Source organism: Mixophyes fleayi, chromosome 12 (genome assembly GCF_038048845.1).
Source record: "Mixophyes fleayi isolate aMixFle1 chromosome 12, aMixFle1.hap1, whole genome shotgun sequence".
Classification (NCBI taxonomy): domain Eukaryota; kingdom Metazoa; phylum Chordata; class Amphibia; order Anura; family Limnodynastidae; genus Mixophyes; species Mixophyes fleayi.
The window spans coordinates 9,793,331-9,808,303 of NC_134413.1; the positions used below are offsets into that span (position 1 = coordinate 9,793,331).

The window sequence follows — 14,973 nt, forward strand, 5'->3', positions numbered from 1 at the left end:
GGAAATTAGCACTCGTTCCTTACTTCATACAAGAACCTGCATTTCCAGGCACATTTTATCAATATATTAAAATCTTTAAACACACACAAATGTAACGACCGTGCCGATGTCACCGCACTCTGATTAATTGAAGACATGAAAACGGAAGGATATTATCCAGTGTAATTGTTCAAAAGTTTATTATTTGGTCAGCCCTATTTCTACAGTTGTATAAGTAAAGCAGCCTGTATATTAATATATATAATAAATACACTTCACTACACATCAAGTGTGTTTTACTTGTAGCTCTAAGGTTGAACGGAATGTAAAGTATTTTGCAGCACCGTGATGTCACTCTTCTGTTTCGTAGGAAGCGTCCTCTGGATATCTCAGAGCAGGAAAGATCTGTTCTGTTTGAGCGACCTGATCTCTCCCCATCGACCCTCCACAGTCCAGCTTCCCCCTGACACCGAGATGATCCACATGTCGGCCTGTGGGGATGCAGTGTGGGCTTTAGACAGTCACAGTGGGGTGCTCATCAGAACACTCTCCAAGTCCTGCCCCACGGGGATGCATTGGACGAAGCTGGATCTCTCGCAGTTGGGTAAGATGCATGAAATATGTCGGTACGCCACTGTGTTCACCGTGAAACACCATCTTGAACGTTACTGATGGCCCAAAAACTTCCTTGTCCCCATTGCAAGAGAAATAATTTAAAAGTTAATGGGAAAGTCCACCTTCTGTTGTCCAGGCCGATGTTTGTTCGTTCCCCTTAGATACGACAGTAGATCTGCTGCCAACAAATGCACTGACCTGAGGGCGTCTGTCGTATCCAAGGGCAGCAAAACAGATTTGCCTGACCAATAGGATTCTCTGAGACGACTCATAGTGTTTGACATATACTCATAGCTTATATGATTAACAGATCTAAAAAAGAATACGCCCCAATGTAGTAACGCATTTACCAGGCTCGCTGTGCGGTTATCAGACGTCTCAGGGACCACAAATCTTTCCTGTGTTATTCATGGCACATTGTGTGTTTGATCAGAGTACCAAGAGTGTGGTAAAAGGATATCCTCATAGGTTTGTGTTCTCACCATTTTTAGGACCAATGAAACGGCATCTGCTGTCTGTAATTACATGCACTAAATGAGGTGGCCCTGGGGCCACATGCGGCCCTCTGAGCCTTCACCCGTGGCCCCTAGCTCCTTCCTGCTCTATTGTCATATATGTTTGTTATAGCTTGTAACACTTGTGTAAACTGCCGGCTGATCTGTTACTACAGATGGGGGCCTGTTTCTTTGATTAAATGCATTGTTTTACCTGATTGCTGTGACTAAGGGTAATGTGTGGCCCTTTTGAAGTTTCGACGGCTGTCCATGTGGCCCCTGAAATGTATCAAGTGGCCTATCCCTGCCCTACATAACGATGTAACCTGTGGTCAGTTTGCGACGGAGCCGGTCCTTTCTAGTCCTTCGTGGTACGGACCACACGGGCATCACAAGATCTGAGGTTGTTTTCGTGAATCGGGCTACACAAATAATTTGACAGTTATAGTCTCTGTTATATATCTATTTTCATAAAAGTCTTGTACAGATTCCTGCGTGTGTCATGTTGTATGGTCTGCGCAGCCTCGGTAGAAGAGAGACCCGTGTTTGATGTTAGTGTAGAGACTTTCTCTCCGTTCAGTATCTCTCAGATCGTGGTTTATATATTAGTTGTTTGTAAGTCGTGGCTGCCGGTTTCCTCATCAGCTCATTCCCGTGTGCTCAGCTACATTCTCTGCTCTCTGTAAACCCAATATTTGCTCATTGCCGTCAAGCGGCTATATCTGTAGAATGACATTTGTGTAAGGTTACACTATCGGTATCAGGACGTCTAAACTTAGTGCGCCCGCTGTGTTTTCCTTCTAGAGTGACAGCTCCCAATGTCGTCGCCACGGTGACACTAATCAGACTCAAAGCACAGAAGCTGAGCGTTACGTTGTCGATCTGATCCAAATAAAAGGGGTTTTAGTTGTGAATCTGTGCCTTTGGGTTAGAACTGTGACACAACGGGCGTAGTTCGGGGGGCACGAGACACCCACGCAGCTTTGTAAGTGATATTTGATGCTGAGCAGCCAGGCAGTGACTGTCGCCCCCGACACATTTTGACAGCTGGGAGTCATGTGACGGGTCAGCGATATCTTAGACACAAGTCACACGTAGATGGGAGACTTCACTAACTAGGACGACTTTGTAACTTAATGTCAGACAGTACAATGTTGTGTTTGAGAACCAAATGATCTGTGTCACGGAAATGTTACCCAGGGGTGGTGTCTATATGTCTTGTTTTTGTTACTTTATAGGCTTGTTATCTGCATTACACACATTTCTTTTATTAAATCGTTTATGCTGTTGAAAAGAAAAATTTAAGTTTTACAAAACTGTAGACCAGGCTGCATAGATTTATATCTTCACTCGTTACACTGCTTAAAGACTCGCTAACCTGAAAGTATGTGTGTAGTCCAGGGACTGTATAAGGCTGACCTAGTTGTAGAATAGACTTAGAAAACGTAGCCTCTCTTTTGCCTAATCTGACAATTTGCCAGATCTCCGTCCCCAATGGTCATATTACACCAGCAGCTACCTGCAAGCCTTGTATTACACAGGAATACAAGTGATAAGAAGGCAGGGGGAGGGGGGGCGAGACCGACGACAAAAACAGTGTATTTGTAGATGGACAAAACTGCAGAAGGGGGTAGAACCGGCCCTTTTATAGGAGCAAAGAACATTAATATTTAAGTAAATTGGGGTTGTCATACTCTACAGGTAAAGAAGGAACTTTTGAACAAGAATTTTTCAGCAATTGGATACATTTTAATTCAGCTAATCAGGAAAGGATTTGACTTAATGTATGACTTGACGTTTTTATTTAAGGTGAAACTAAACGCCAAATATTAGTGATTTAATGGGATTCTATGTGTGGAGTGTAAACAGAAGGGGACAAGTGGAACAAAGTCTGCTGGTAATATTACATTGTTTCTTTATTGATCCAAGACTCTTACTGGGTGTGTGGGACTTGGAGAGAAATATGGCAGGTTTCGGTGACAAACCACAAACCTCTAAACTATTTCTCTGAGACCTATTCAGAGATCCAGAGAAGTATCATATGATGGTTAATCATTCTCCAAGGGAATCTAGATCCATCCACTTGTTAACATAGTGTAAGACTCTGGTAGTTTGGAAAGGCAGCTGTAATAATATATATATATAATGGTCCTCTCAGTGATTAGATGTAGCTGTTGTGTGACAGCCGTAGAACATTACATCCCGGCTGATCGTTGTGTACATGACATCCCGCTTATTCCGGCACATGTGAGAGGATTCAGCAGAGATAACGGTATTAAGCCGCCTTCTGTGGTCTAGAATACTCTGTGTACATCGTACAGTCTCCTGGCCAGCACTGGGCTCATGGTTGTTCTCCCAGGAATCCCTTTTGTGTTACAGAAGTGATGTGATTAGGAGTAATGTCACCAGGCGATATGTTATTGTAGAAGGACCGGTACTGGAGGGACTGCGCCAATAGTGTGCGACACCGGCCTTACCCCACTTCTAGCACACGCGGGTGTGCGACGCCGACCGTACCCTGCAGGGACGGGGTGTTCTAACATAGTTGATGTACAGTAAGGACGTCTTCCAGCAATTGCTTTTGAATTCAGACTGGGACTTAGTCACAGATACGGCTGAAAAAGCGGTTTTATTTGCGGGTGCAAGTAGCGGATGATGGAGACAAACACCCAAACTAATGAACTGCTTGTAATTAGAGGTTTGCGAGTGATTGATTTGTAGACTGATTATTGAGACTTCAATAATTTCTTTGTTACAGATTAGGATTTATTTTTTGTATGCATATTGGGAAGTTGTTCCTGTTGGATGCATCTGCTACTCTGAAAAAGTTGCACGTAAGCGCGTGTACTCCATATTCAATAGCAAGTTATGTTTACTCTCCTCTCTACCTTCAGTCTGTTACTATGGGTCTGATTTTAAATAACTTTTTTTCTTTTTTTTTTTTTTTTTATTCATTTGTTATTGAATATAAATATTGGTGAAGGAAGCTGGATTTTAAGTTATTGAGTTTGTTTTTGCCAACCTTCTGGAAGGTGAGGCGCTGTGGGGAGATTGGCCCTGGAAGGTCCTGGGACCAGGCTGGACAGTGGGACCTTTAGTGTTGTGTAGATCTCGGTTATCTGGTTACTGATCAGCTGATGTTTTCAGTTTAGCCTCCAGCAAATCTCCCCATTGTGTACAGGGCCGGTCCCTCTGGATGTAACTGGATCTCTGTTTAGTGAGCGGTTTGTTTGGGCTGCAGTCTCGGTAGGTAACCAGCTCACATGAAAGCAGCAGGTATTATGTCTTTATAGTCACTGTGTGCTGTCTATAAGCTTCTGTAAATATCTGCAGCGTTCGTTTAACAGAAACTGAGACTTAATACGTCCCATAGTATTCCTGGCTTTAAGAAAAGGTATATTGGAAATGAAAGTATACCTTACTTAGATGGAATGTTTCTACCTTTACAATAATAGGAGCAGCTTTTCCAAACGTCAGAGGGACTGTTTACGGGAAACACTATCTATCGTGAGCAATTAGTGAATAAAGGTTTTAGTTTTTTATTTTGTTGTTTTTTATATAAATTATTGGGGGTTATAGAATTGCCCAATGCAAATTCTTTAGAGTGTTCTATAGTATTTTTAATGAATACCTAATTTTCAACATCGCTTTAGGGTACATAGTAATAGGCAGTTTGACCTCCACCCAATGTGATCCCTGGGAGGGCATGAACCTCCAAGTATGTACCCTAAAGAGTACCCCAAAATATTTTTCCCAATTTGGTTACTATGCCAGGGTCTATATGGAACCCAGTGGGTATGACGCCTAACGGACTGATGGCTTTTTCATTTTCTCTTTCGTATGTTTTTAATTTTAATTGGTTATAAATTATTGTTAAGTGTTTTATAGTAAGTTATGTTTTATACTTTTCACACACTTGGGGATATTGCTCAGTATTTTGCCATCTAACAGCTGGAAAGGTATACACTGCTTCGCCAGGACTATCAGTTTGCTATCTACTGGCCAAGCATGCTGGTACTTGTAGTTTCACAACACCTGGGAGAGTCACAACTTGGGCAGGGCTGTTATATAACATACTGTACTATAGAACAGTCCTGTCATACAGATAACATCAGAGGTGCTCTGCTGTATAGAGAAGCGCTCTGACTGTGTGTGTGTGTGTGTGTGTGTATAGTTTATGGTTGTAGTGCAGACACATACCAAGCTGATGTACGGGTTCACGGACGTTGGTCCAGTTACTTCTGGTGTGAGAAGGGTTAGTACCTCGGTGTGACCCTGTGCTCTGTTTTGCTAGGTTCGGTCAAGCTGTGCGGTCTGTCCTGCGGCAATCAGCACATCTGGGCCTGCGACACCAGCGGAGTCGTCTACTTCCGAGTGGGGACCCAGCCGCTCAATCCAAGTATGATGCTGCCCGCCTGGATCATGATTGAGCCACCGATACAGGTAACAGAAGGAGCCTCACCGAACCGGATTTTCTGATTGGATGATGACCGCACCTGATCCTGTGTGATCAGCCAATCAGATTTTCTGCCATTGAAAGCAATTGTGAATTGGGATTGGTGATCTGTTTGCTGAACAATTAGCCATATTGACTCAGTTTTACACCTCCCCCTCAGCCGTCCTTACAAGACTGATCCCTTTTTTTTTTAGTGGTAAGCTTGTTATAGTTCCTTATGGGTGTAATAAATACATGCAACCTCTATACCTTATTTTAGTGGACGTCACATTAGGGGGCATATTCAATTGGCTTTCTGGATCGCGCCGGAACGGGCCGCGAAGTCAATCCGCGGTACCGGAATAACGGGGATTTTCCTTCGCAGCCCATAGGGTTGCGTACGAAAACCTGCGTTATTGCGGTACCGTATTACCGGCAATACTGCGCAGGTTTCGCGGTAACCGGAAAGCTAATTGAATATGACCCTATGTATTCAATCTCTTGCAAACCTAATGACTGAAGGCTCCGGGAACACCTTGATGTGCAGCGTTACAATACAAAGAGACTGTTAGCAAACAAATAACCTTGTTTATTACCACTTTATCTGTTCACCATGTAAGTCCGTCTGTATTTCTCTGGGTATTTGCTTGGAATCAGTTGAGTGGAAGCTGCCATATTTGTTTATTATACAAAGGACACATATTTTAATGAAGGGGACTCTGGGAATGCTGGGACTTGTAGTTTCACAGCAGGTGGAAAGCCACAGATTGCTGCAGACTGTTTAATATAAAGCTATAAAAGTATATTGTTATATTGAACAGTAAATAGTTCCCTGGGATTATTATTTTTTTATTATTAAATCAAAGTTCCCTTTCAATCAAACGTTTTCACAGCCATACAATTATTTCCTGGTGTTTATTTCTAAAACGTTGCATTCCAAGTAGGCAAATGTAGTTCTACAACAGATGAACACCCGCAAAGTCCAGCAGCCCCTCCAGTCTATGTGATTGTGGCAGGTTGTTAAACTCTACATTTTACATATTCATTAGCACTTTATTTGCTAACTATTATATACAGATTATCAAACAACTATAGAACAGGGGGATCGGTGTTATCATGAAACAAATGGGAGATCTGTGATCAGATACATATGAAAGAGTTTGCATCTTGCGAATGTCGTCACATTTCTAGAACAGAGACGTACAATTTAGAGAGTCACCTCACTGGGCACCCAGAGCGCACCTGCCTATGCTGAGATAGGTAGGTGGGAATCCTGTTTCAATCTTGTTGGAGCTCATCAGTGTAGGATCAGGGTTTCCTGCTCTGCATGTGGAGTGCTAGAGAGGATCCTCACTGAAACGATATAAACCTAGCAGTTTTAAGCAGCTCACTAAAGCAACCTTCAACTTGTACTTCTTGTACCGGACAACTATTTAAACCATTTTGCATGTTTGTAGAGGAAGCTAGAGCCGGAAGCAGTGTCAGTATGCGCATTTACAGGGTACATCACGAGCTGATGTGATTGCCGGTTTTCATAGAGGTCTGAAATCCATCGTAATCCTCTGAGAAGCAACACACATGTGCCAACATTCTTTCCACATGACCTCGTGCATCATACCTGGTTGTGATCTAACCGACATAACAACAGCGATGACACGATTATACATACACCAGTGATTGCTGCTAAATATAACCAGCTCAACTGCATTCTCAAATAGCAATGGTAGAAAAGACCGGGATTATACCACAGGGGACCCAGAACAGAACATTGCACTACTTGACTTTAAACACGTATCGAAGTGTTGTGTGGTATGAAATAAAACACATTATATCTGAAATAAGTGATTTATACTAAATCTGTATGTGCTTTCTGTCTCCACTGTTTTCTGAAAGGTGGAGAGTCTCATTCTTCCAAGAATTAATAGATTGAAGATTTATTTTTTTTTTATTTTATTTTTTTAAAAAAAAAACGCCAAAACTTAAGGGCCAAACATTAAGTACCTAGGATAGAAAATCTGTGGATCCAAACACAGGGAAATAGCCACTGATGCCATTTCAGGAGGCATGTTATGCTTTAACATTCGCTATATAATAAGGTTTGTTTTTAATTTCTTTGCATCAAGATCTCAGAATAAGACTGAATGCTTTTATCTCCATAAATCTCATCTATAATAATTGCGTCTTTTGGGCTTAGCAGTCTTTTAAAATAAAGATTAATAGTGAGGAAGTCAGTGTCCTGACCTGCACTAGTATTGTCTGATACCCCGTTTGGACAGCAGCTTTGCAAATTTCCATCCTCTCACAGTAGAAGCCAATGACAGGTAATCAGAACTGTGCATTCACAAACTGTAGCATCTAATGCCTGTTACCTTTAAAGGCCGGTAGTGTGACCAGTAACTAACCTGGGGACATGCAAAACATGTTTGAGTTTTGTAGGGGTTTTGGGTTCTTTTAAGATGAAAATCACATTTCTCATGTCTTCCTAATCCATAAGTAATTCTATCACTATATATTCATAGTGTCCGAGAACTGTCTTCTTTGATGATAATTTTTATTTTGTTTTTAGCCTGTAGGTTTCAACCTGATTAATGTATATTCCAGTCCAAATGACAACATGCTCTGGACACTGGATAACAAATGCAATGTTTATGTAAGAATTGGCATTACTGACGAGATGCCTGTTGGAATAGACTGGGAGCATGTTCCAGGTAAGACCTATTACAATCATTCAATAACTATTATCCCATTCCCTGTCTTTAGAAATGCTCATTAAGTACATTTTAGAAAGAGTTTATGTTCTCTGAAGCCAAAGTGTCTTTCAACATTAACCCCTAAATACTTTGAGAGGGCAAATGTGGTGCCCATCGCTGTGCCCAAGACTTGAATGTTGAATGACTTGAGAAGTAAATATTTAAGTCTGCAAAAAAAAAAAAAAAAACCTTCCGGAACCGCTAAATCTGTACCAAACACACAGTGGAGGCAGCCATTGTGGATCCTGTCCTTTCATTAATAACCAGAGACGTCACTCAGGCACTTTGTTGCTGGTTCTGAATCGTTAGGCTGTATTCTCAGGTATACGATTGGTTCCTGGATAATTGACGGCCCATGAGTATTGGTTCCTCCAACAAAATGTCAGATTCCGTGTAGGTGACAGGTGCACTCGCTCTTGAATCATTGTCCCTTCATGTGATTTTTACAACCCGTAGGCTTGCAAGCATGTCAGCTGGCCGTGAGTGTGAGAACAGTCTGGGCCCTGTGCCCAAATGGGGACATAGCGAGACGTTACGGAATTACCGAAAAGAACGCAGCTGGCGACTACTGGAAGAAAATCCCAGGAAATATGTCTTGGTTAACAGGTAGGTTTACACTCGGTGCTGAGAGATGTCATGTGAGAAACTGCAGGAAATATATTTTTAAAGTTATATAACTAACCAGGATGGACCTCTAATGAGGTAGGCAACATGGCTGCCCCCATAGATAGTAGAGATTGTTTGTCATTATCAGTATCTATTATACTCAAACAGAAATACATGTTACTAATTGGGGTATTTCCTTATTTAATATGGTATTTAGTAAAACTGGTAGTTCCTATTCTAAAGGTTTGTCAACCTACATATGACTTTAATGTATTGGTTTACACATACCACCATACCCTACTGTGACTTTCACTAAGTACATCGCTCTTTGTTTTTAGGTCCTGTATTTTTTTCGCCAAAGCCTTCATATAATGTGGGCACAGTTATGTATTTATGTTGTCCTTGTTACATTTATAGTACAAGTTGAAGGAGGGTGTAGTAGGCAAGCTACAAATCAAAGTTATCTGAAGGTGGATTATACATTTAATTTATAATTTAAATAATCTGAGTTTTTAATAAGGTACTTTGGGATGGCGCATTTTACAGAAGCCTTAATAAACCTCCTCACGCCCCTGTGCGACTTTTACTTACCCCCATACTGACCACCCGTGTTTCTCTGCAGTGACTCCACAGGACGAGCTGTGGGGTGTGAGCAGCGCAGGGTCACTTCTACAGCGTCTGACCAAGACCTACAGCCACCACCCCAACATTCCAAACAGCGACGGCCGGCTGGCGCACTCAGACTTCGAAGACGAATGGGAGGTGATCTGACCCGACGCTACCGGTGTGATAGTTCTTAAGCTGCTAAAAAGCCTGTATTGTCCTTATTAATAATCTGTGTAATATACAAAGCACTTCGCCTGGTCCAGAGTATTTCAACGTTACTGTAAGTGTGCCCTGTATATATAGATGTAATATACTTAAACCCCAGATTAGAGACACGTGAGCTGTATTGTGTAACATATCAACTGTAATATTAACCGCTTCCCTTACCATACGTGTCAAAGGATAGTCAGACAGGGTTTATAAATTAGTAACCATGAACCTCTGTTTCTGGGGTTCCCTCGGTGAGACCCCCTAGAAGCCTATAGTGCTTTTATATGATGATTTGGGGGGGGTAACATTTGTGAAAACTGGTACAGCTGTAGTTGTACGAAGAATGTGCTTTAACCCGTCGTTTTCATAATGTCCCCCATTGTGAGTAGACATTGGAGAAATAGGCTCTTGTCTGAGAACAAAAGATCTATTCAGCCAGAAGTTGTCCAATGACCTCTCACGGTCTGTTGTGTTCAACAAAGGCAGGCGGATACCGCCCGTCTAACTGTAGCCGACGCTTTCTACTTTCACTAAATGGGATTCATCCTCCATAAAATCCCTGCACAAAGTTTAGAGAGATTTTTCAGTCTAGACGTCCATTAGCATCACAGAAGTTAATTTTTAACTTCTACAATATCCCAACTTAGTCTCGCCCGTCCCTTTGGGTACCCAACTTGCTCTAATGTTAATCTTCCAGAATGGCCACTGCTGTCTACCACTTTATATAATTATTATTCTGCCATTGTTTCTGTCGTCACTGAGACGCAGCCTTCTCCTCTAAGTTTCCACCATATCTTGGTGTGGTGTTGAGTGACACTGTGTTATGAGCACCTTGGATCCACATGTTCAGTTTCTAAATGTCCACGTTACTGGTTAGAAGTGACGATATTGTGGTAGGCTGGTTACACTGTAAAGCGCTGCATTGGCCTAGCACGGACCGATCACTTCTGAATTGTATCCGCCAGTAGATCACTGGGATGTCAAGTACGGTCCACGTTTTGTTATAGTGACCTCAAAATTACTTTTTAATCTCGCAATTAATATTGTTACTTATTCAATTTAAATGTGGGGTTATAGTGGAAACAAATATGCCAATTTATTATTCAAATTCAGTGGGGGAGATTCAATTTGGCGCAAAGTGTCTCTGGAACGTCCGGAGACACCTTGCGCCAATGTTCTGGCTGAGCGGAGAGTCCTACTGTAACTGCCGGCGATGTAAGCAGCGCCATGTCTGTGCGCCACAACGCCAGCTTTTGAATCTCCCCCTTGTGTCTAGCTTTACTCATATATGCTGTTTCTTTTAACAGTATTTTATTATTGTTGTTTAAATAAAAGTTATTTTGCATTGTGTTCTTATTTCTTGGTCTGTTGTTCTGCCACAACAGTGATTGTTTTGTGCTCTGTACAGTTCTCTCTCCTCCCTGCACTGTGTCAGTAGACAGGTCACACAGCAGCAGGGATCTCACACCACTTACTACACACTAATGTCAGGGATAGAGCAGGAGACTGGTTTGACTGGTTTGTGCTCTGTACAGTTCTCTCTCCTCCCTGCACTGTGTCAGTAGACAGGTCACACAGCAGCAGGGATCTCACACCACTTACTACACACTAATGTCAGGGATAGAGCAGGAGACTGGTTTGTGCTCTGTACAGTTCTCTCTCCTCCCTGCACTGTGTCAGTAGACAGGTCACACAGCATCAGGGATCTCACACCACTTACTACACACTAATGTCAGGGGATAGAGCAGGAGACTGGTTTGTGCTCTGTACAGTTCTCTCTCCTCCCTGCACTGTGTCAGTAGACAGGTCACACAGCATCAGGGATCTCACACCACTTACTACACACTAATGTCAGGGGATAGAGCAGGAGACTGGTTTGTGCTCTGTACAGTTCTCTCTCCTCCCTGCACTGTGTCAGTAGACAGGTCACACAGCATCAGGGATCTCACCCCACTTACTACACACTAATGTCAGGGGATGGAGCAGGAGACTGGTTTGTGCTCTGTACAGTTCTCTCTCCTCCCTGCACTGTGTCAGTAGACAGGTCACACAGCAGGGATCTCACACCACTTACTAGACACTCTCAGGGATAGAGCAGGAGACCGGTTTGTGCTCTGTACAGTTCTCTCTCCTCCCTGCACTGTGTCAGTAGACAGGTCACACAGCATCAGGGATCTCACACCACTTACTACACACTAATGTCAGGGGATGGAGCAGGAGACTGGTTTGTGCTCTGTACAGTTCTCTCTCCTCCCTGCACTGTGTCAGTAGACAGGTCACACAGCAGGGATCTCACACCACTTACTAGACACTCTCAGGGATAGAGCAGGAGACCGGTTTGTGCTCTGTACAGTTCTCTCTCCTCCCTGCACTGTGTCAGTAGACAGGTCACACAGCAGCAGGGATATCACACCACTTACTACACACTAATGTCAGGGATAGAGCAGGAGACTGGTTTGTGCTCTGTACAGTTCTCTGGACAGGTCCTTGCACTAGAAAATATTATTTAATTTAACTGAATATCTTCTTTGTCTGGTTTTCTCAAGTTCTCTTTAACCCAACAATGGAAGATAAAAGCTATAGCAGTCTACCCATAATAGAATATATAGTACAACATGTAAATACTAAGTATTACTCCCTCTCTTATCACTATAATGCATCTGAAAGACCTGGCATCTATCATCATTTATTTATATCATCTATGTAGAGAGATGTATTTGTTAGTAAAAGTAAGATAAAGATACTGTTTTCGTTGAGAATACATAAGAGTGAAATGTTTGGAGGGAAAATACTGAACTGTAACTCCCATATGTCCTAGTGTCGTACTCAGTAAGCTGGTGCAGAGAGATAAGGTTCTAAGTATATCCATAACAGAGTCTGTGCTTTCCTCATTCACATAAAGATGTTTCACAGTCAGTACACCAGCAACCTGCCAGTGATCACATTGTGTAACAGTTGTAATATTATGTATATTAAAAGGGCACTGTAGCAACACATTACCATATAGAGGTGCATTTAACACCACAGTCTTCCTGCATCCATGTCACATAATTACTGTGCTGTAAGGGGACCCTGCGCCTTCTCCCGTCTCACATCCATTCCCCTTCTCATGTAACAACACTGCCCCTATCACATGCAGAATTGAAGGTTCAGAATTGTATAAACTCTCAAAAGAAGTCCTGTCAGGGGCCAAATGGTGTTAAGGTTTTAAATCAATGACAGAAATCTACCCACTCCCCCCCCCCCTCTTCCCGTTTCCCCGCTGCCCACTTTGTTCACAATTCGGTACCTGGTGCGCTTGGTCTGAAAAAGGGTCCAATTAAAACCGACTCCGGGCCTGAGTCATTAAGGCAAAAAAGGAGTAAATGTTCTCTGGGACAAACCATGTTACAACTTAAGGGGTGAAAATTAGTTTATTATTTTGCACATAAGTTAAATACTGGCTGTTTTTTCATCTAGCACACAAATACTTGTTAGCTTTATTATTACACTGAAATTTAAAGTTGATCTAGGACATGTCCTACCCCAAGTATAAATCTGTCCCAACATTTTAAATTTACCTCCCCCTCCAATGCAACATAGTTTTGCCCAAGTGCAAATGTTACTCCTTTTTTATGCTTTGCTCTCCTTAATGACTCAGGCCCTCCATCTGTATTTTTAGTATATCGTTAATTAAAAGAAATGCAAAATCTCCAGCTAGATGGAATTAGCAACATTTTCTCACCAGATTAAGAAGGTGCAAATGTTACGGTTAGTTGTGTAATAGAGATATATATATATATATATATCTGTTTGTTATGTAACATTTCAAATATAAACTTCGTTTCAACGTCATTTCTCATTAAGCAATTTTCACAAACCCTCTGCGTGTCTACGATGGGAAAACAACATCTGTGGGTGGTTAGTTGTAGCGAGAAGATTACGAATGTCGGATAACAGTAAATGTTTGTGTCGTTCTTGTTTTTGTGAAGTTTCGTGAATGAATTAGAAGCCACCTTTCTGCAATGTGTCATTGATAAGACCATCTGACGTGTTCTTGTGAACATGTACATAATACACTACTACTGGTATGTTCGACATAAGGGCCAACGCAGGGTAAACAAGGTTTTGTTTTTCTAGGTATCAAATATTTACCACTCACTTTAACTAGTTTAGTATGCAACAAGAGAAATAGCAAATTTATTGATGTGCTCATCTTTAGTCATTTATTACCAATGTCCTCGTCAATTTCCTTTTTTGTCCTGGGATCCAGTTGGTAGGTATCCTATAGATCAGGGTTGGCTAACTTGTGACACTCCAGGTGTTGTGAAACTACAAGTCCCAGCATACCCTTCCAGCAATAAGCTGCTATATATTGGCAAAGCATGCTGGGACTTGTAGTTCCACAACACCTGAAGTGTCACAGGTTAGCCAACACTGCTATAGATTGTAAGCTTGCGAGCAGCACCCTCTTACCTCTCTGTCTTGATCTATTACGGTGTTTGTAAAGCGCTATGGAACATACTGCTGCTATATAAATAAAATGTTTGTAGATATGTTCTTGAGCTATGAGACCACTTTGCTTATTGTACATCTTTGTGTACAGTGCCTGTACGTTGCCTTTGTGATAAAATCCCAACTCTACTGGAAACACCTACTACATAATATCCATATTCTATTTTAGTTGCTTTCATGTCTACAGATTAAGCATATAATTATTGATGAAAAAATATAATGATTGCAAAATGAAAGTTAACAGGGGTTTTCGACTCTGATTTCCTTTATTGGTTTGTGTGCACCCTCCTGCACCATTTACTAACTGCATTGCTTTATCTTCAGCAGTGTATTTATATCACCAGACAGATCTGTTTTATTTCCTCTGTCCTGGGCTGTGACAGGCCCTGGCTGTGCTCTCTGCATTGTTATCCAGAGAGCGGATTTCATGGTCATGTGCGAGTGGAGGAGAGAATTCCCAGAATCCCCCTGGAGACCAGACATAATGAATACACATTGTTGCACTGCACAAGCTTCGAGCAGGATGTATAGAAATGTTGGGATATATACCATACATATTATTTATACTGCTTACATAGATATAGCATATGCTTATTTCCGTGCAACGCAAAGTTGGAATCCCCCTTATTAAAATCGGTGCTTGACAAAAGGGTTTGTGTCATTTCCCAGGTCAACAAAAACAAACCTTTGAAAAATGATTTTTTTTAAAAAGGCACAAAATGTAGCTAGAAAAATAAACCAATGCATTTACTAACAGTTGCAGTGGACCATTCAGTAAAATACA

General features: G+C 41.8%; 1 protein-coding gene across 3 annotated transcripts in view; it reads left to right on the forward strand.

Moving 5' to 3' along the window:
- The window catches only part of TECPR2 (tectonin beta-propeller repeat containing 2), a 34,954-nt gene extending 23,909 nt beyond the window's left edge, over positions 1–11,045 (forward strand). For all 3 annotated transcript variants that reach the window (XM_075192633.1, XM_075192634.1, XM_075192635.1), the window contains 5 exons: positions 350–583; positions 5,383–5,531; positions 8,090–8,231; positions 8,730–8,879; positions 9,502–11,045. In XM_075192633.1, coding sequence (XP_075048734.1) covers positions 350–583; positions 5,383–5,531; positions 8,090–8,231; positions 8,730–8,879; positions 9,502–9,650 — 824 coding nt within the window. In that variant the 3' untranslated portion in view covers positions 9,651–11,045. The remainder of the gene's footprint in view (positions 1–349; positions 584–5,382; positions 5,532–8,089; positions 8,232–8,729; positions 8,880–9,501) is intronic.
- The last annotated feature ends 3,928 nt before the right edge of the window (positions 11,046–14,973 follow it).